The 23,081-nt window shown below is 35.7% G+C and overlaps 1 protein-coding gene across 22 annotated transcripts in view; it reads left to right on the forward strand.

The window, feature by feature from the left end:
• The window catches only part of LOC118268087 (sorbin and SH3 domain-containing protein 1), a 208,535-nt gene that overhangs the window by 168,693 nt on the left and 16,761 nt on the right, over positions 1–23,081 (forward strand). For 6 of the 22 annotated variants that reach the window (XM_050706569.1, XM_050706568.1, XM_050706571.1 and 3 more), the window contains 12 exons: positions 2,157–2,322; positions 6,795–6,890; positions 7,474–7,625; positions 8,420–8,486; positions 8,597–8,632; positions 9,345–9,573; positions 10,152–10,266; positions 11,020–11,052; positions 11,423–11,488; positions 12,350–12,444; positions 12,717–12,886; positions 18,967–19,026. In XM_050706569.1, the coding sequence (XP_050562526.1) occupies positions 2,157–2,322; positions 6,795–6,890; positions 7,474–7,625; positions 8,420–8,486; positions 8,597–8,632; positions 9,345–9,573; positions 10,152–10,266; positions 11,020–11,052; positions 11,423–11,488; positions 12,350–12,444; positions 12,717–12,886; positions 18,967–19,026 (1,285 nt within the window). Of the gene's footprint in view, positions 1–2,156; positions 2,323–6,794; positions 6,891–7,473; positions 7,626–8,419; positions 8,487–8,596; positions 8,633–9,344; positions 9,574–10,151; positions 10,267–11,019; positions 11,053–11,422; positions 11,489–12,349; positions 12,445–12,716; positions 12,887–13,830; positions 18,556–18,966; positions 19,027–23,081 lie in introns of all 22 variants that reach the window. The other 16 variants (XM_050706572.1, XM_050706561.1, XM_050706556.1 and 13 more) reach the window with 7 other exon arrangements.

Here is a 23,081-nt window from a genome sequence, read left to right on the forward strand (position 1 = left end):
ATGTTTTACGTACTTACCTACAGTAAAGTCAAGAGGAATGTGACTCAGTATGCATTTTAAGACATTACCATACATGTCTTGTTTGTACAACTAATATTCGTATTATTACGTAGTAATATTATTCTTCTTAATTTGTGACGCATTGAAATCTACCTATAGTTGAACAATCCTCTTGTTGGGCAAAAATGTTGAGCTTTCCTTCTTAAGGCATACAATATGATTTATGCTATCCATCATGTGTTGGAACTTGGATCATAACAGTCAAAAATCTAAATAAATAACCCTTAAAGTAGAAACACCGTTATTTCTAAACTGTATCCAATCCACACACTCACACATCAGTCCACATGAACTATAATATATGAAACGTTACCGTTCAGTTCTTGATGACGACCGTGACCGTTTCAGCGGGGTGTGCCAACAACAGCGGTGTCGTAGAACGGCTATTATTACAAAGACCAGTTTAGCCACGTGTATAGGTAACTCAGCGATGAAAGACTTATAGAAACTCACCTTTATAAACATCTATTTTCTTATCTTTAAGACTTTCTGTTATTGAATAAGTACCACTCTTTGATCGTGATGATAAAAAATAAGGATAGAAGAAAATTTATTACGTTTTCTACATACAAAAAATGTAATGCGGCTTAGCTTTGGTAATGTCAAATAAATATATCCTTAACCTTTCCTGTTTTGGAGGCATATTGACATTTTATTGCGGATACTCACACAAACTACGTGATAATATTACCTATATTAGAGAATATGTGGTTATATTCTTAAACTCTTGCTGTCCAAAAACGACACCAGCGCCATCTCTTAAACGCAATTCTTAAACTAATGCAAATAGGAGTGTGTGTGTGAAGTGTTGATCCTCCATGTGAATACTCGCATTATGTATCCACGTCCCAACCTTCATGGATCACTGGAACCACGATTTGTGGCTCGTAAAATATATTTAGGGGCCATAAACTATACTGTTTGGCTATACAAATAGGAATATGTCTGTTTTTAATTTTATACTCAGGTACGTAAGTACTCGTCTTCTCTAGGGAAATCAATAGGTACTACATTATTAGACAGAAGAAAAACATTCTGTCGTTTATAATTAGCTTATTATAGTAGATACTTATAAAAGTATATTAAACCGTAAACCCATCCCAATAAAGGTTAAAATTGCGCATCATATACTTATAAACATAAACGAAAATACATAATTATTTAACTGTAATGTGGTTTTAATAATTAATGAATATTCGAGTTAAATGAAAATTTTATTGCAACAGCAACACGACCGTCAAAGTGTTCATTGGTCTTTTATGAATATTTAATAATCGTAATTCAAACGAGTCTCTTTAGAGAAATGACCAGTAATTTCCAGCCATTTCATAACAGTAACAGAAAATCGTAAAATCTTACAATTTTCTTTAAGCATTTTCAACCACTCACTTGAAAGTTGAATAATTGAATTCAAGTAAACACTCCCAACATTTTTATTTAACAAGTTTTTTTGGCCACATTTCAAAAAGAAAGTAACATCAAAGCTATGAAGTTTCATGACGACTTCTAAGAATGCTGAAAGCTAAGGAGTCGCATTTTGTAAATATTTTATCAAGTTACAGATTTATGTACTAAGAATAATAAATTTTGGTTACTCGGATAGTGTTTTTAAACACTAACTCCGAGGACTAGATGCTATCCGATCAGAAAACGCAAGTCATTGGGAATAAGTGTTGCCGTGGTTTTCTATAGCAAAATTGTAACTAAGTACAGCTTTAAGAGAATTTTGTGTACATAATATCCGTAGAATTAAACCTGGTTTGCAATGTATTTAGTCCTTATAACTTTGATCTAAAATCCTATGCCTGCGGAGAATACTAGGTACATTACCAATCTACATCAATATTGCGTTACAAAAATTACCTTTTTAAGGGGAAAATTTTATCCAATGACTTCTATCCCAGCCCCAGTAAACCCGCTATGTAGGCCGCAGCTCCAGACAAAAATTACCTTACGACAGTTTCGGAGCTTTTTTGACGACAATTCAATATTACATCATTAGTATTAGTTACCACACCTACAATCCCTACTTAATATACAATTCTAAAATGTTCCAATAAATAACGTATTTATACCCTGATAACATCCTTTGACAGAACTCAGAACAGAACGGCGCCACAAGTGGATCGGAGAGCGAGGGTCGGCTGAGGACGTCTCACAGTGCGCCTGTCACCGGCCTCAGCAACCTGGGTGGCTCCAACTTCGGCAGCCGGCTACCTAAGGCACAGAACCCCACTGTCACACTGCTGCAGAAGGCACGAGGTAAGATATATTATAAACCATTTAATCCTAAATAATCCTTTTTATGGTATTTTATTACCATAGAAAAAAGAGATTAGAAATCAGTGATTATAATGGTGTAGTCTACCTGTAATGATGAAAAAACGTGTCAATGCACGGTTGGCGTGCTGGCTTGGCAACTGGCTTCTGTGCAACGTATGGTGGTTTCGATTCCCGTACGATATCAGGTGTCGGGTCATCGGGTCTTTGTCAGGTCTGGGTGTCATATGTATGTAAACTTTTATGTTTGTTAGCGCAACCATAAAGAAGAGAAAATCCTAGTGTGGGGAATGCTTAAAAATCTACAGTGAATTGCAACTGACACGTAGTTATTGCAATACCTATCAATAATTTTCCGAAGACGTCGTATTTTCCCAACCTACTGGGAAATTCCGTAGCAACTACTCATTGCGTATCATCGTGTTAAAAATGAAGATTAGCATTGACACAACATCATATTGTTACCACCTACCAACCCGCAGCCAAATACATAGTGAAAATAATAACATATTTTCTTATGTGAGTATTTTTTGGTGTAATTGGGCCCCGGTAACCTCACTTACACAACGCAAACGTTGTTTCACGTCGGTTTTCCGTATGTGTCATTGCGGTTGAACAAGCCGATTCGTATCAAAGCATGACTCTCCCACACTTAAAAATCTGAAATAATTTGGTTCCAAAACAGTGATACCTACAAAAGAAAAATACGTTAGAGGATCCATAGAAACAAAATCTGCTAGAAAAGCAGTATCATCCAAAACCATGGCAATATTTTCAAAACTATTCAGAATTAGGATTCTGGACAACGTTTAGAATCGTGTTAATGAATCGCAATGGACCTTTATGTTGGCCTGTCGGAAATTACATCGCTCGTTTTGAACCCCAAAACTTCCCTGTTAATACCAACTCGAGGTACTGATGTAAACGTCTTAAGACTATAATTAATCCAGCTTAAGTTCAAGAATATTTTAACTAAGTAAAATAAAAGCTAAGCGTTTCAAGTGCCTAATTTAAATTGTTTTTCTTGGAAATGTGGCGAGTTGATAGTAACCAAGGGGTCTTGAATTCGATTACCGAGTCTTACAAAGTATTATTTCGATGCGTTTGCGAAAGAAATTCACAGTTATTGAAGATTTCTAGTTAATAGTAGGTAACTTGATTAATTGAACTTAAAATATACCTTTTCCATGTCCTACCAACCCTTTTAGAGAAAGACAAGCATTAATTAATAAGTACTAATTGAACTTTATACAAGAGCCCTTAACAACACAAATCTAGGTTCATATTTAAGCTGATATTTGAAAACAAACCCTAAATGGAACTACTGAAGACTTATTTTCAAGAAGCACGTATAACATAGCCAGAAGTTTTCATAACCTACTGACCTACTGATCTGTTTCACAAGAATTTTGATCTTTCAAATTTTGTAAGACTTTTAATGAAACTTTGGCTTTCTTGTGTCAGAAATATTACAATTTTGGGATAAGTAAAATACGTTTTCGTTGTTATATTTTACGTTGAATACGGGTTACAACCATTACTTCAATGGTAAATATCTATACTTACGGAAAGTACTCACCCTTTTCTGAAATACTATACGTACTAGGTCATTTCTACACAATAAAATATACCTAGAAATGACGACGCGTAATATTTCAAATCGATATATCTTCAAAAGTATTTGTTTACGTAAGAAAATAAAAAATAATGTTTCAAACTAATCTACAAGACTGACATTCAAATAAAAAATTGTCATCTACTCTATTATATAAAACTCTAACTCATGCCGAAATCGGGCAATGAAAAGCTTGATCCGATGTTACATTAATAAAATAGATAAGTACAATAAATTAACCACATATAAATTCAATTTAACTTGAACGTCAAGGCTCTAATAACAATTTATCGCGTGTCATATCCATCATCGCGAGATAAACAAAATATATTGGCCTCTCAAAATTTTGATTGATTTTTAATACACCTCCAAAAATATATCTGTATGAACCTAAGTGCCTCTAAATATATTAGGTGTCGTATCCAATTTCTGCCTGTATACTTGAACTTGATCGTTCATAATTTACACATACAGAAAGATTTCCATGAAGTGCTACAAATTCTAATGATGTGTAGTAATCCTAACTTAATATTTAGTTCATTAGAAAGTTTGTGGCCACGAACCTCTGAAAATGGATTATCAATGAGTTGAGAATGAAAAGTATTGAATCCAAGAATCGACAGAAACGAAATACTATTAGAGAAAGAAATGAACAAGAGCACCTAGCTTCGTTGACAGACAGACTGACTGACGGACAATTGAATATGACGTTTCTAAAGTGCCTTAATTAAATTAATTAAGGATTAATTGAAAAAAATGCTTCGACTTTGACTTTGAAAACTAAAAATTACATAAATGCAAATTAAATTGGACGAAAGCTACAAAAGTTAATTGAATTAGACATCTAGCAACACACATAAGCTTAAAACACCTGGCAACCTAACCTGCCCCATTTCAGTATAAAAAAAGTCGTGATGATTTACAATAACACTCCCGGTGCGGCAGTACACTTCACGAGATACGGTTGGATCAAGGACCATAGAGTTTATAATTTATTCCGGAACGCTCGCCGGCAACGGGAGCTAATTGCCGCGAAACTTTCGTTAAATGGCTTACGCATAGACAACAGACCGAATTTTAAATGGCGGAAAAGTTATAATTAGTGACGTACCTTGGTGACTTGTAAATGGGCGAGTTCTGCCGTGGAATGCACCGAATGGAGATTTTTTAATGTCAGTATTTTCATGTTTAGTAATAGGAAGTAGGTGACCCCCGCAAGATTTCGTAGTCAGAAACATGTACATATTATGTTTTGTCAACTACATCCTAAGCGATTAAGCATGTACTAGGCAGGGGTCTTCTTTTTTTTTAAGTATTATCCAATCAATTATTATGTTATCGGCTTACGCACGTAACTGTTTGACAAGGAACTCGACTAGTTTCAAGCCATGCTAGAGGCTCATATTCGTGAGCAGCATTCCGCAACGCTATAATCCGAAGTAGGTAAGCCGATAACATAATAATTAATTTAGTATGTCTCACGAAAGTTAGAATTATATTATCCAATCATTATTTTTAAATCAATCAAGACAAATATCACGTCATACAACATTATTGACTGGCCTTCAGTCAACCGTAAAATAACGATTTGTTCCTGTCGAATACTGATTAGTAGTTTTGATAAACTGACTCAGTGTGACAAACTTTTATGATGATTGTAGTACTTATAGTTGTTAGATTCCAATCAACGATTCATATCGATAGTTTTGAATATACATACACAGAAATATGTTAAGGTAATTAGCGCTTGAGCTTAGTAAAAGCCTAGTTAAATTGAGAAAGGACACAAAATTATTAACAGAATTATTGATTTTTTTTTCAATGTGTGCATTTATCACGTTTTGGGTGCTCATATAATCTAGTCTTAGACTACCACAAGGCAAATTTATATTAAGTACAGCCCCTGCCCGTTAGAATGGAGCCACAATTCATTATTAAGTGTTTTTTATGTCAACTACACCTTATCACAAAAACCAGACGCGAGCCTTCGCAGTGAACGCCCACTAACGCGTATTATTTCCATGCCATCGTAACAGGGCATTTTCATGAATACTTTAAAATATTATGCTCTCATATCGAGTCGGATAAATCCACATGCGTATCAGATACCTGTCCTACCCAATAGGCAACATATCCCTCTATTTATAAGCAGGGAATGTGTAAATTTGAAAAAGATATTATGTCATCCATAACGTCTGGTGACGAGGGTCGCATCGTGTCATAAACTTTGATACAAGTGAGAATGACAACCCGAAGGTTACAACTATAACAGCGGAGGAAAGTAGCGGATAATGATGTTGGTAGATACAAAAGATGTGCTGGGAAAATATAATATATCAACGTGTATTTTATTTTTATAATTTTATTATAATTTTCCAGAGACATACTAAAGTAATTATTATGTTATCGGCTTACTCACGTAACTGTTTGATGAGGAACTCGACTAGTTTCAAGCCATGCTAGAGGCTCACATTCATGAGCAGAATTCCGCGACACACAACGCGGCGATTGTCTCGCTGCTACTCTAGCACGTGCCGCTACGTGTGAGCCTCTACCATGGCCTGAAACTAGTCGAGTTCCTGGTCAACCCTAATAATTAATTTATTTTGATAGCTTTATTATGGTTAACTTCGGTAGAACAATGGCCAAAGTTATGTGTAAACATTCCTAACTGTTCCTTTACCGAGCGTTTGGTCGTTTTGTTTTCACAAATGAAGCGTTACCGTCTGTAAGGATACACATTAAACATAACTACAAAAAGATGATACAAATCATCACGTTGTCTTCTGTCAACTGATCAGTTTATTATTGACTGATGTGATTGTGTTCTTGTTTTCAGAAGGGCAGATTTCCCGTGGCTCCAACTACATCCAGCAGGAGCGAGACGCGGCGAGACTGCCGCGTGACCGTCCATCTCCACCAAGAGGCGATCCAGGTAAAGTACAATTTATTCTTCAAAAACGCAATGAAAGGAAACATTCTTCTCTTTCATGAAGTGGCAAACATTTATGTTGATAGTAAAATAATGTAAATCATAATCATAAAGTCAGTACTAATTTTGCGTTAACCCTTAGACATTTGAGTTTTCTAATAAAGGAAAAGTCAGATGTTTGAGTCTCGCGTGGGTAGCTTAAGTAGGTATAAGTCAGTTGCCCACGCAAGATTAATACTACTAGGGCGTATACAACCTACCTAGTCACTATTTGAGAAAATTCTGCTAATATAAAGTAAATACATTTAAAACTTTAAAGATAGTTAAACATAATTATAAATCTGTAATGTTAAATATTAACCAGATATCAAGAAAAAATTGTTGTTTGTGTTGTTGTTCCCGTGTAATAGGAGGTGAGCATAGGCTCATATACTGGGCTTGGACTTATAACACAAATGGTAAAAAGTGGGTGTATATTACGTGCCGTAATGTACACCTCTACCTACCTCTTCGAGGATTATTTTATTCGAGGTTACTGACTGACTGTTGTTGTTGTGTCTAAGACCACAATAAATAAATTTTCCAGTTCATGCTCTTCGAAAAGAATACGCGAGCGAAGGCGAGGCCGACAGAAGCGATTACGAACGCGGGGGGATCCGGAAGATGGCGGATGCCCAAAGAAAAGTAGAAGGAATCGGACCCATCACCAAAGACGGAATGCCAGTCGCACTTAGATCTGTAAGTATAGATTTCTCCGGCCACCGTAAGTGTCGGGCCTGCGGACGGCGAGCAAGGGTAGCTCGCCGCCCGACCAGATCCAGACCCTTGCGTGCGGCGCATCGCGTTCCGCGCGCGCCTCAAATAGCCATCAGACCACCACAGATGGGGCCTGAATAGGGCTGATGCCTGATCCGGAGCTGCGGACTACCTAGCGGGTTTACCGGGGCTTCGGGTCGGAAAGCAGGAGAAGGAACGGGGTGGTAAAAGTATAGATTATAAAAATGACTTTAATGTCTTTATCATTAGAACTTGAGACGGGTTATTTACTAAGTTTATTTATTTCTATGATAAATATCCCGTCTCAATTTCTAATGATAGTGTTAGTAACCATGTCAGTTTAAAAATTATACATCATTTTAGTATCCTATAGCTGTTATAAAGAAATCGAATTCTTGAAATTTCACTTCATTTGTATTTTCGCTCTTACTGAATATTATAAATGTACAGGCCACAGAGTTTGAATATTGTTTGTTTGAACTGGAATCATATATTCTCAGCCTAACTTACCTGGTACCCCGAGTGTTGAATAATCCTACAACTTTTGACTAGTCTGAAGCAGTGCATTATAACTATTAGGATTAGGCTATAGGCTACGTCCCAAAACATCACTTGGACTACACACCCAAACTCAGGAGTCCAACCACTGCTCGCTAATTTGCGTGAAACCGTTTCATTGGACGGATTTTAGTATCGTTGCTGTAGTCTATTATAATTAGGACTTCATATTATACGAAACTTTTCTTTTCTTGCAGGAAGTCAAAGACCCCTCGAGGTGGTACAAAAAGATGTACGACACCATACACAAAAACAAATACGACGGTAAGTTTGCCTGCATAAAGTCGATTTTTGTTTAATTTCGACCTTTTCATTTTATTAGGTACAAATGTTAAAATGAGGTTTCCCCAATTTTTGTTAATTTTCTTTTTCAGACGATTATGTGACTATTCGATACAAAAGTCGTCGAGGTGATTATTCGTATTATTTTTTCCAAATTATTTTTTAATTTTTTGTTACATCGGTGGCTGTTTACATCGCATACTTTGTGCCGTTTTGAACGCTTTTTTCCATGATTTTGGTGCCATTATTGTAAATATAAGTCATTGCTTTGTTAAAACATAATTGTCTTGTAAATGATATAAAAAAAAACTAAACTAAACTTACGAAAACAAACTAATCGTCACGCATTAAAATAAAATCATTGATATAGTTTTTTAAATAAAATAATAAATAATTTAATTACCTAACAACTCGTAACAATACTATATTAGCTGCTTATAAGCTTAAAGATTAACATAATTTACATTAATATACTCGTACTACATACAACATAAAATTATATTTGAATAAACGCCTGCTGAAAATCGTCACGCACTAATGTGCAACGTGCAACGCATTGCTATATTAATCTTAACAGGCTCGAAATTAAAGAAACCAAATTATAGTATAACTTTTTAATTGAATATTAAATATTATTTGTTTTTAACATCCAATTATTTACTGATTTTGTTTTTTTGTTTTATTCTATTAGATATAAAAGAAAATACCTATTTTTTCTCATTGAGTTTTTTTTTATCCTCATCAGAATTGTATCAAAGGATTTTGGCTTGGAATTTTGCATTTGCAACCAAAACTTTATACCAAACATTGCCATCTAATTTCTTAATATTTTCTATCTAGGGCAACCACCAGAAAGGGTGCTCAGCAACAAATCCCAGTACGCATACTTTGACCCCCGCTCCGGTTACCTAAGTGAGCCGGAGGGAGGTCTGAGTAGACTGGGCAGCAGCACGTGGAGCGATGCTTATGACAGCGACGTGACCACTGGCCCTCGAAGACGGACTGCTTCAGTGCAGGAAGATAGAAGATTCAATGATGTTAACTCACAGTATTCGTCTAGTACTAATAAGTAAGTATGGCCCACATGTGAACATCAACGATCCCAAGGCAGACATAATAGAGGACCATCATTACCATCATAGTCCATTGGTAAACATAGGGCTTCCTCCACCACTTCCAGATCGGCCACTTGAACGTAGACGTGGCCTGCATCCAGCGAATTTATTTCTTCTTCGACATTAACACCATCTGGCTTTCCACCCGTTTCCACGCCTTGATTTAGTTATTATTATTTAACTTTTTATTAATGACTGATGTTGTGTCACTGTGACAAAGAACGGTGCTTACTTAGATTGCTTGAATCGTGATTTACTGGTTGCGAAAACCAGTAATTTTATAAAATGTTTTTGTGGTAACTGTAAATTGTTATATTTGTGGCCATTGCCACGTCAGAATTACTCGAGATGATATTAGACGATGGTAGTATTCAATTATTTAAGGCTATATTTAAAACTTCTCTTTTCATGTGACATACAAGTCGGATCCTACTAAAGCAGAAAGCTAACCAACTGATTTATGCCAACCTGAATACCTCATTCAGAATTTTCACAATAAAGATATTAAATCAGATATTTTCCTTTTCCACAGATATAGCACATTAGCATCAGCGAGAGCAAGCCAAGAAGTGTACAAGAACCAGCCAGGAAGAATAGAGAACTACGTACCAGGAAAGTCGTCAGTCGTAGACAAAGAAGCGAAACAGGTAAACCTCTCTCCATCTCTCTCGCACATCACACAAACAAGCTATCTGCATTTCATTGGGTTCATCACATTCATCGTCACAAAAATGGTGTCATTTTTTGAAGTGCTTCAGGAGTTCTATCACCAAGCTCATCCACAATTCATTAAGGATTTTACATTATAAATATACTTATTAGGACCTCTTTATATATAGGCTTATTAGATTTCAGTAGCAGGGAATATTAAGTACATTAGGTATACAATATAAGAATGCTTTTCCACCAGAGATGCGCTATACTACGTTGCTGTAAATGTGTTTGGGTTCCACCAATCACCAATCATATAGCTTAGCACTGGTGGAAAATCTTTAGTTTTAGTTGTATTTGCATTGCATTTCTACTATTAATAAAATTTGAACTAAGTCCTAGATTGATTTAGTAAAAAAAATAAGGTATAACCTCACCTCTCTCCTATAGGTTTATCATAGGTTTATCTCAGAAAAGTATCACACCATTTATGTAGGCTGAAGAAACCAAAATACCTACATAAATATCATAACCTTCATTTCTTTCATATAGAGTACTCTAGTCCTATCTATGCAATAAACCTTCGTTATAGAAATCTTTAGCTTTAGATTAAACATAATTATGATCTAAAATAGTTTCAACAGTTGCTAAATATTTTTCTCCCCATACTCTGCTCTCATCTTCATCCGGACTAACTGCCTGAATTCACGTTCATGGAAGACATCACCAATATTTTTTTTCTTTTCTAGTGGTGGGACGAGGTCATGGACATTTTTGACGGGGTACGATATTTTTATTATTTATATATGTGTGTATTTGTAATAACCATTAATTAATAATTCATAACATTTGGTTTTTCGTTGGTTTCATAATATTTATTATCTTATATTGATATTTATATTTAAAAAAATGTGATAATAATTTTGGTGAAGTAATTAAAAAAATTGTGTTAAAAATTATCGATACTTTTTTCAAATAAAAAGAAAACAGTTGGCTTAGCTTATAATATTTTTGAGTATATTAATTTGTAAATATGCCGTCAACTGGTGTCCTCAAGCCTTATGATGATAACGCTAAGAGTTCAGCTGTACTATGTTCGACTAACGTATGTTTTCCATCGCTGTCTGGGTCGCGTGGTGGTGGCACTAACAGTGGTTAGATGACAACTCCCCACTCCCCCCCTACACCACATTGCTAGCTCGCGCGATACAGAAGAGTGTAAGGCCCTTAACATGAATGTACTCGTATGCCTGTATTGTGAGCATTTGTGTTTGCATGCACGATGTTTATTATTGTACGTATATTTTGTTGTATGCCATCTGAATACGACGTTTTTATACTATTATTGGTAGTGACAAAAATTACAATATTTCTGGTCCTTTGATTTGCCACTTCTAAAGACGTTGTCAGCTTATCAGATGTCAAAACATTTTCTAAAAGTTTTGGATTAAAATAATTAGCTATTAAAATATATCGATAATATTTATTCTCTACCGAGGACCTCTCTATTAATGATTAGTTAAGTGGAAATTAAATAATAAATAGAGCAGAATATTAAAACAAATAATTTATATCCATCAAAAATAATTTCTAACGTATTTCGATAGCGTATTTATTTCCTTTGATAAATCTTGAAATAAATTGCCTTTTTTGAAAACATACTTATAATAGAGTCAAATGAAACTATTTTATAATCTTTTCATATTATTCTCATTGGTGATGGGTATCATTTCACTTTTTTTTATTTGCATGTTACTGGTGTATTTCATTCTTTGTTTTTTTTTTTAAAAACTATTGCAGAATTGGAAGGCAGACTTGTGTTAAATTAATTTAGTAATCTCTGTGTGTAATTTGTTTTAGAGCTTTCTCTCATTTATATTGTAGCATGATTATAATTATATAAAATACTTCTTTGTCATACATTTCATTCTTTTTTAGATCGTGATATATTTTTAAAGCTTTTCAGCATGTTTTTAATGGAAACTCACTTGAAACTGTGAGCTGAAACATTTGTTCTGTGTTAGGAATAAACTTAAATATAATTTATTGAGTACTAATATTTTAATATTTGTCTTGCAGCAAAACATTTCAAGTACGACATCTTTGCCACAATCATCACCGAAGGAGAAAAAGGATTTAACAGCTACGATCCTGTCTAAATCGAATATGGCAAGGTAAATAATAACAAGCAATTTAAAATACGAATTTTGATTGACTTAATCTGTAGAGTCACTATTAATGAATTGTATAGTAGTGGTATAAATAAGAAAATATGCAACATTGGATGCAAAATTCAGATGGCGCTTCAGTCTATAGTAGAAAAATATTCTTAGTGGCAACTCTTTACCCCTATTTACTATTTAAAAACAGTACAGTTTCTACGCGGTCACGTATACACGAAATCATATTTTTAACTTGATTTAAATAAAACATTTATTTTTCCCAGGGCTCTTAAAGAATCGGGGTACGAATCCGACTCCACGTTAGTTTTCCGTCGTCGTGAGGATACGGAGGCGCCTTTGTCACCAGCAGAGAGGAGAGCTGCCTATAGAGACCTGCAGGCTGGTGGGGAACCTCCTCTCAGAGGGTTCAGGTCTCCAGCACCACCTCGACAAGGTCAGCATAGCAGTAGTTTTATTAATTATTACATATATAACTATCTGGAGGGTAAGATTGTACAGTTACCTATATTATGTTTCAAATGAAGGTTGACTAGCATAAGAGTGAATATATACTGTACGATCTTGCCCTATTTCTTAAAACGTATTTATAATTTTCAAAAGTTATGGCTAATTAGAAAGAAAATATATATTTGGAAATAATGGCTACCTAGATATTTAGTTAGTTAGCTACCTCTAAAACAACTTTAACTTAAAATTTTTATTTACGTATTCTTACATAGTTTAAAATACTAAGGTTTAACAAATAAAGTGTAAACTAACTAAAATACTGTAACCTAACAAAGCATGGTTTTATAATAACGCGGGTCCCTTCGGTGTTGGCGGTTCTAACTAAAATCTATGGCGTGCTTACTTAAACAACTTTATTATCGGCCCTACAGTGTATAGTAATGTTATATTTGGTATATTAACAATATCTATGGAAAATCGCATTTTCCACTAAGTCGGCCAAGGTCGATGCAGATTCCCAACACATGACATCTCGTCACAACACGCCTACAGTCGGATGTACGAACTCAAGGCCGCTCTATAATGACAATGACGCTTTTCAATAGCACACACTAGTCTATACTGTTATACACGTGAGGTAAGTCGATTATTTGCCTATAAATGCTTTCATCTATATAATAAGGTGCTGGGTCTTCGGCTGTAATACCAGGTAAACTTGCATGAGCACAAATTGACTCCAAAATTAAACTAGCACTTATTGAACACGTCACAAGGTTGAATTTACGGCACAAACGTAGTATCACGGTTAGAAAGTTGAAACATCGCTTACGAGATCACAATTAGAACAGGAGCACGAGAATCACGTTTGTATCACACCTAACGAGTGCAACCGAAAGACTACCATCACTGAAAAGTGATTATATTCCACAGACGAATCAGAAATCGAATATATTCCGATTTCTTCAACACTGACGAAGATAAGAGTTCATAAGAAAACGCCAAAGGTACACGAAGTCATTTGCTACCCAGTGACAAGTATCGAAACGGGAGAACAAGTAAAGTTCAAAAGGGTCGCTCCTTCTTTCCTGAGCATTGATGTACCAAGTAAAATATCTGACTATCCACCTGCTCCTCCTAGAAGGATTTCATCTAAGAACAGTCGAACTCTAAAGCTGGTGACTTCGACAAGACCTGTTTCCACTTCACCAAAGCGGACAACATCGTATTCACAATCCAACGTCGATTTCCTGAAGGATAAAATAAACCACAAACTTTCTCGACAAAACACACAAATACTTAGCAAGTCTGGATCGTCAGTTGAGAAAAAATGTGTAACACTCGAACAAAAATTACCGAAATCTAGAATTATGTCAACATCCGCACCACCAGCCATCAACAGAAAGTATAATTCAACAATTAACTTAAAAAGCTCAATGAAATCTTCAGTTAGTGAAGCTAGGAGTGGTACAAGTAGTTTTGGCTCTTCTCGCCGAATTCTGCTACCCACAGAATATTCGAACTCTGTTCACAGCAAATATGGCGAACCACACTCATCCGTGATTATAGAAGGAGGAGCCGGTCGTAAAACACCAATATCGAATATACTGGACAAAGTTACTTCTCTTGATAAATTGTGGAGTGCCGAAAAAAGAAATGAGCGCATTGATGTAACAAAAATACGAGCTAAATCTCTGTCTAAAGACAGTACACATAGGCCTATTATAAAATCAACCATAACTCCAAGCACCAAATCTTCTTCACCAACTAGTACTCATAAGAGTAGAGATATGATTCGTACCGCTGAAAAAGTACAAAAACTCAAAATATCAAAACAACACACAAAGTCAAATCCTTGTTTATCCATTAAAAATGAGCCGAAAGTACTAAAACCTAGTTCCCTGCAATCGTCATCAAGCATTTCAAAATCCACTTCAAATATTTCAACTGGATTAAAAAAACCCAATCAAGTGAAAACAGCAGTAGTAACAAACTTAAAAAAGAAAAAATCTTTAGAGAGTGTAATTGTCAGACCTCGAAGCGTACCCTGCCACGAAGCATGTAGTAAGAAAGCTAAAGATCCTAAAACTGTGAAGAAATCACCCAAACCTAAAAGTAGTAAAAAGTCTACTACGAAATCAAACGATGATTCTGAATCTGGTAGTCAGTTTGGCGACACTTCGAACGAAATTTCCAATTTCGGCTCTTTTGAAAATTTAGGACCAAGACGAATCAGTTCTAAAGAAATAAAAAAATCACATGATGCTGTTGTGTCAGATTCGTTTTTTCAACATTTATTTCTGGGAAGAGCTTCGACTCCAACTTTAGTATATCCGATGTTAGAACAAAATACTACAGTGTTGCAAAAAGCAAGAATGTTTCAATCTCTTCCTCAAGACACTACTTCCCCAAAGTCCCTTAATACATATTTAATACATAGAAAACCAGTATCGTTATCCCGTTTCAAAATGTGGGATAGATATCCCAGTCCATCTCGAGCCCGTAGTCCTAGATCCATATCTTGGCCCGGCAGAATGCATGATGAAATACGCAAATTTGACAGTCTGTCTAAATGTGATGATTTTGGATCAACTTCGTCTTTAGCGACAGTCAGAAGTAAAAGCGAACCACCTTGTAATAAAATGTATTTTTCTCAAACATCTCGTCCAAAATCACCTACAGTTGTGTTTTATAAAAAGGAAAAGCCAAAAGAGATTGTGGTTAGGAATACTACATCGCCATCTAGATTGGTTTTCACGCAGACCAGAAGGCCTGTTTCTCCCAAAATTATACATAAACGTGAAGTATCTCCCCTACAAATGAAACGTAAATCTGTATCACCATCAAAAATTGTGTTCACTGAGACTGTTCGTCCGATATCTCCAGTAATTACTAGACGGTCTCCTCGTTTAGAAAACCTTGATGTCAAATCTGATAATGATAAATATCCTTCAACAATATTCTTTTCTCAAACTTCGAGACCCGTATCCCCAAAGGTTACAAGAAAAAGTACCGCAGCAAGTGTCAGTAGGAGTCATTCTACATCTCCTGTTTCCATACGATCTCCATCCTACCGGCGCATACATAGCGCCCGTCTGCAAAACAGTAAGCAATATGCTGATACAGTCCCTAAAAGTGTATTTCGTACCAGAAGTGCTGGTGATGCTGAGAGAAAAATTCTCTCAGATAACCTTCCCATGAAAACAAAAAGTGATTCTAATTTATATGCCACTGACCCAGATTACGATGAATACTGTCGTGACATGCAAAACACAAAAATGAGGTCAGAACGCTTCAGGGAATTAAATAGGTACTATACGTACTTGGAAAGGGTTGCTGAATTAGAAAAGGCTACATCTACTAGTGATTTACGTCACAGAAGAAAAGATGAAGAAATAATTGACTTTGATCGTTGGAAGAAAATAAGAGCCATAGAGAGGGCTGAAGAAGAATTAAACAACTTATACCGTAAGTTGAAAATAGCTCAAACGGAAAAAGATGTTTTGTTTTATCCACGAGATTTAAAAGATTTTCGCTGGAATTATGACTCAGATAGGGGTTTACGAATAAAGGAAAAATCTGTAGAAGACTTAAAAGATCATTTTCAACAGATACCTCAATATGATTCGATGGAATTAGAGCAACCCCAATCTAGAGACACTTATAAGCCTTTGTGGCGTGGAACAAGCGTAGCTGAAACAGCTTTTTATATTAATAAAAAGAACGATAATGACAGACTAGAACAGCGAATCACTGTAAAGCCTACGGTTACTTTACAACAAGAAACTTCGTTAAATGACCTTCGAAAGAAAATAGGTCTGGGTAGTCGGTTATGGAGCAGTCTATCTATGGAGCAAGTAAATGCTCTCAAAAATCAGCTAAATGCAATATACAGCAAAGAACTGGAATCAAAATCTAATAAAGAGGCGGATATGAAATATACTATTGACGTAAAGGAAGATAAAATAGAGGCAACTCCATCATTACATGTTAGATGTAATTCATTGATTACATCCAATTACAACGCAGACAGAGAAAAACCAGCGAAACTAACTAAATCTGATTCTATAGCTGCAATTTCTTGTCCAATCACATCGGTGAAGGAATTAAAAAATAATGTCAACAAGATTCAAATGACTCTTAGCGAAAATGAAAAAAGGAAGATTTCACAAACATTAAGTAAAGAGATTTTAAACAGAATAAACAAATTCGACACTCCGACACAACCACCACTGTCTCTAAAAGAAGAAATTGAAAATTCTGAAATCAAAGAACAGTTAATAGCTGAAAGTAAAGATGTTCAAAAAAACTCAGAGAATAATCTGAAACAAGAAAGTATTAATAATGCTGAAAATGATCAAAAGCGACATGTCATTTATCCCAAAGAGAAAACAGAAACACCGTGTCAGTCTTCAGCCAGCGAAACTGAGACTGCTAGTTCAGACATTTCCAATAAAACCGTAATATACCGTGGTCCCAGCAAGGAAGTGCAAAAAAAGGTTCAATATTTCGAATCTGTGAAAAATACAGCTGAACAAACGAAAACTATCTATCATGCTAGGGAAAGCTCTGATGAAAAAGAAAAAGAAAATCAAGATCAATCAAGTTCTAACATAGCAGTGGTGGTCAAGGAAGTTGTTTCAAATATAAACGAAGCCAAAATTAACGAGCCCCCAAAAAACCAGATGGTGCAGTCACAATCTTGTACAAATTTTAAGGAGCTTTTTGGCGAAAGCGAAAAGAGTAAGTTTCTATCACTTCCTTTGAAACCCGATCTACATTCTAGGTCAGCTTCACCTCATTCTGAATTATACGCTGACAGACGGACGCCTGACACGCTACGTTGTTCAAGCGATGAGACAATCTGGCGCAGTCGGAGCCCGTCACCCGACCCGGAGAGGTATTGGCGCGCGTATCTCAACCTGGCGCGAGCCGGTGAAGTGCGCCGCTTGGCCCGGCGCTTCGACTCGCCTGCGGCAGTCGGCGCCGTGCTGCGACGGTATCGCAGTGATCCCGAACTTGCACGGAACGCATTCATTACCAGCTGGTCCTCCTTCGAAAAACTATCCTCACGACGGGACAAGTCTAGAATAGCCCTTCCCGTGGCTCGAGTACCCTTAAGATCGACCAATCGTTATATGCCCCACATTGATATAATATCCAAGTTAGCAGCTCTCCGTAGACGCACCACTCCTCGATCTAGATCTGCTGAAGAAGCGTCAGAATGTCGACAGGGAGAAGTGGACCGTATACGTCGAAGGTTCGAGACAATGTCGTTACTAGGACAGATATACGCTTCCGCTCCTGACGTAAGTGAGCTGCACGACATAGCTCCATACTTAGCGGGCTCGTGGATAGCGCACCGTTACCCAAAGCGTAGTGATAACAACAGATCCATAGAGGATCCAAATGTTTTAGTCCGCGGACACACTTCTCCTGTAAAAAAAGAAACAAAGCGAATAAAACCTAAAGAATCCATTAAATTGAGTTCCATTCTAAAAAGCGACACATTTGCGAAGCAAGAATTTAATCCGGCGGCACACCGCCCGGCGAGCCGGTATGAACCGCCCCGGGCTCCGCCTCGCCCGCCGCCCGCTTCATGGCCCTACAGGCTCTCGCCCTTCGTCACGCCATCAAGACATACCGTCACATTCCAAGGTTAATTTCTTTAATTTCTGAACTTTATTACAACTCAATTTAGTTGACACTAAGTCGTGTTTAATTTTGGAGTAAATTTGAATTTTGTAGAAGTTTGCATCCTATAAAAGATTTATTGATCATCGTTATGTTTCACTGTATCGCGTTTCTGCTGTGCGTGTTTACTTCGCGTGATTACTGTTCGAAAACGAGCATGGTTTGCAGCCCTGCAATAAATGTCACTTGTTTTTTTACATGCTCTGTATCATATTAGGAAATAATGCAACTTGCTGTAAATATTTATGTAAAAATATGTATTTTGTCAGCTTAGATGTTAACACATAACGAGTATCAATGTTTCTTTTATTTATCATTTTCATGTTATTATGTTTTGTGTTTGGTCCCTTACCATTTTTTGTTATACACTATTAGAGAACGACTCGGCACCGGAGCCTCCACGCAGAACCTCGCACGGGAGCTACTCAGACACAGGCAAGTACATACACTCACCGTTAACTATTTGTGCTCTTATCCGTGAATAACCATACAGCGAGACGTTTGTCTTACAAAATAAATAAAAAAGTTATCTAACCTACTTTGGTACATTAGGTAACAGCAATTCACTTCCGAAAATCATTCGGTGTAAGCATCATGAGAGCCAACAAAGTTTATATTCCATAAGATTACTATATGCGAATAAAAAAGAAACAATAGCCTTTGTTCAACAAAATAATCGGCGCCTTAACTTATTCCCCTGACCATCGTCGTCTACACACGTTGTCTGGTGCGAATAAATGTTACTCAAGTTTATTTTTGAAGTGATTAGGTTAATATAAAATAAGTTATAATATTTGTGTCATAACAACTTTACAAAAAATCGTTCATCATATCGTGCGATTTATCAGTCAACCTCTGCCGGTTTACGTCATTCAATTGGATCGGACTTCCAAAACCTGTCGGTTGAGTTTTTACAATTGTAAATAGTTCGGCGAGCCGCTTGATCACACGCGGTCTGCTTGTTGTTCGTCAATTTAATAAATAAAGTTTTGAAGTAACTGACAGCGCGAAATATCGAACCGTATCGACAAGTGTTATCGAGTACAACTCACCGATATAATACTTTTATCAGTGTTATCACTACTTCAGTTTAACTAGAACCATCTAGGTGTGTGCAGTGCTAATATGATAAAATAATTTGTGTACCACGAAAATGAGCGCGAATTTTGCGAGTGACACCAGCAACAAACGGCACAGCAATATTTCAAACCGTGAAGATCCTAACTATGAAGATGATGGATTTTTTAGTGACGTGCCAGGGTCAGGATCTCTGTCTAGATCTCAGCTTGCTCTAAACAGATACATGAAGAAGAATTTACTATATGACGAAACCGAAGAATATGAAAGTGACAGTGCTTATTTCTCAAAAGAAACCAGCCCTAATGAATCTCGTACAAAATATGATACAGACAGTTTGAAGAGTAATGAATCTGTTGAAGATAAGTCTGGAATAAAAACAACGACAGCCACTATTACATACGGCGCTACAAGTGTCACGCAACTAACAGATGACTACAAATCTCTTCAGTTAAAAGATAAATCGTTCAATGACTCTGATACATACAATGGCACAGTATCAGATAACGCGGATACACAGAGTGTGACCATATCAGAAGTAGTTTCTGAACCAAGTGAAGTACACAATGAAGTCCAATATCAACGGGACTATCATTCAGGACATTCAGCATCAACAAACAATTTAAGGAACATTGTTGATTCTGAAAGAAGAACAAATGCAGATCCAGTAGTTTATCGTAACACATCAAATGTAAACAAAAATAATGACTATCGTCACACACTGCATGAATTTTCTGAATGGGGGAACAGGACGAATATCTATCCGGATGTTTACGCTCCATTGCCGTACAGTGAGTACAGACTCATTCACTATTTGTATCATTCTTTGTGTTACAAGTTTCTATGGGATTCTCTACGGTAACACGTAATTTTATTGTGTTTTCAAGGTTACTATCTAAAGCGAGATCTACTTATTTATAAGCATTAGCGGAAACTTTTAACTCATTGTGATTTGTTTCTACGTCGTGTAGTGTTGTACTTACAGCTACTATTAAATTGATTTGATCGATTACTTTGAAAACAACTTATTAATTAAATGATTTATTTATCAATATAGCATAATTGCTTATAAGTGCATTATTTACTGCAGAAGATAACATTATCTACATCATAAACATATCGACGTACAACGCAAAAACCAAAAGTTCTTTACCATGACTAAATGATTGAAAAATGTGGTATTTAAAAGTGACCGGCCTTTTGATCATTTTAAACATTTGACCTTAACTTATAACTTGTAATGCAGATAAATGAGCCCAGTCATTAACACAGTTTTGATTGTAATCTGTTTTTTATGCCACTTTAAGAAATAAGTAGAGTACGGACTGATGAATATCTAAAATGATTTTCGCTGCGTATCAAAGTTATTAAAGCATGACCTGTTTTCGTTCAGAAAAACTTCTGTTTGCTTGCAAAAATTTACAATACCTAAACTATTTTTTGTTATACACTACGTGCAGAATCTCGAAATCAACGCAATTAAGCGACGTTATATTTTGCAAACAAATTCCATACATACAAATGTGACTATTAAACAAATCGAAGGTCAAAATTTTAATATTCAAATTAGATTTAATCTAACAACCTTCATCCATTGCAATAACATTAATAATCGCTTCCGATCAAATTAAATCATAATACGAAACGAACATCATAAAACAGTTGCATAACATAAATAAGATACGCCTTAAAAACCGAAAACAGGTTTCTGTCAAATTGTGAGATAGCAGCATCGACAACGTGGGCCGTTTAGCGGCTACCAAAAATGTTAAATAACTTTGTTGACAAGGCGTGCGTGCGAAGCGAAAGTGTAGTAAAGTCAAGTCAAGTCTGGCGGGAGATCAAGAAGTAAAGGCGTCGATTGGAGTCGAAAGTGCATCCGATCTATCGCCGCCGACAGTCGGTGACAGACCGTCTCGTGCTCGCGCTGTGTTGTAAACAAACTGTCGCTCGTGCTGTGTTTGTGACTGCTATGGGCATACTAAAGCAAATTAAGAAGATGACCACTCATGGTTTGTGTCTCATCTCTTTTTATAATTTTCTATCAATTAAAGTGTTCACGTAATTAGCTAACCACGTAATTAATGCTCTCTGTTAATCTTTATTATGTGTTTTAATCAGTGTTCTGCATAATTATTATCTTATAAGTGTTTACTTTCTTTATCTGGTGTGCATTTGATCTTATACCTTTAGATACGCAGTGATTTATCTAATGTAAATATTGTTTGATGACGGTTTTAATTAATTAGACATGTGACGTTATTTAAATTAATTACAGTGGAAAATTTACAGGGACTGCATTTTAATAATATGTGATTGAAAAAATTAAGTTAAATTGAGAAAGAATTACTTATTGCTCACTGAAGGTTTTAATATGAGGTTGCATAAATATTTGACGATGACTTACTTGAATTAAAAATAAATATGTAGGTAATATGTTTAGAATTGTTATCCTTATCACATTAATGTTATAAATATAAGAAGATAAACTAAAATGAAATTGCAATTAATCATAGATTTTTCGGAATATAATATTAACCACAAAATTGTGACGTCAAAAAGAAAGATTACAGGATTATTTTTATTACGGGAATTGCACAAAAATCAATGACACATACGCAATAGATATTAAATTTATCATACTATATAATATTATAAATGTGAAAGTCGGTTTGTTTGGATGTTTGTCCGTCAATCACGCTAAAACTACGGAAACGCTGGCGAAAACCACTGACAGAAGCTAGTTTAGAAACATTTTTATTTAGGTTACCAAATTTAAAGATACCTTACCTAATTTCTGCTTCAATGACGAATAACGAAATCTTTAAGAGGTCGCACTGTACTAAGATACCAAGTTACTTAATTTGTAACTTGAAACGGTAATTAAAGGCGTTGCTTATTGCAAAATGTCGCGATACGAGTACCTAGCTCTTGTAACTTAACGAACTTAGAACTTTGATATGTGAGCAGTTCTTGAGATAAAATTTCTCAATCAAACTCTTTTAAGGCTTTAGCGAAAAAGGTGAAATTAACTGCAAACAAGAGTCAAAAGTATGTTCATTGATCTCAACTCAACTCAACTTATACATAGTATCTCATCATATTAGGTACAGTAGTTTTGTTTTGTATTTTGTGTGATGTAGTAAATATGTATGTTTTTACTAGCACGTAATCAGCGATTTTACTTTTACGGTATTTCAAATGATGCGTGTAAATAACAACATATTACATAAACGATAATTATTCTATAACTTAAGTTATACTATCATCAAGTCATCATAAAATATCGAAACCATTAGGTATTGTCGGAAAATATGTGTAATTCGTGTGCATTAATGCGGAATTACGGATAAATACTGGAATCACAACAATCTGTTGTTAGTATACTAATTACTATTGGTAATCGTTTTTTA

The sequence above is a fragment of the Spodoptera frugiperda genome, chromosome 29 (assembly GCF_023101765.2).
Source record: "Spodoptera frugiperda isolate SF20-4 chromosome 29, AGI-APGP_CSIRO_Sfru_2.0, whole genome shotgun sequence".
NCBI classification, from domain to species: Eukaryota; Metazoa; Arthropoda; class Insecta; order Lepidoptera; family Noctuidae; genus Spodoptera; species Spodoptera frugiperda.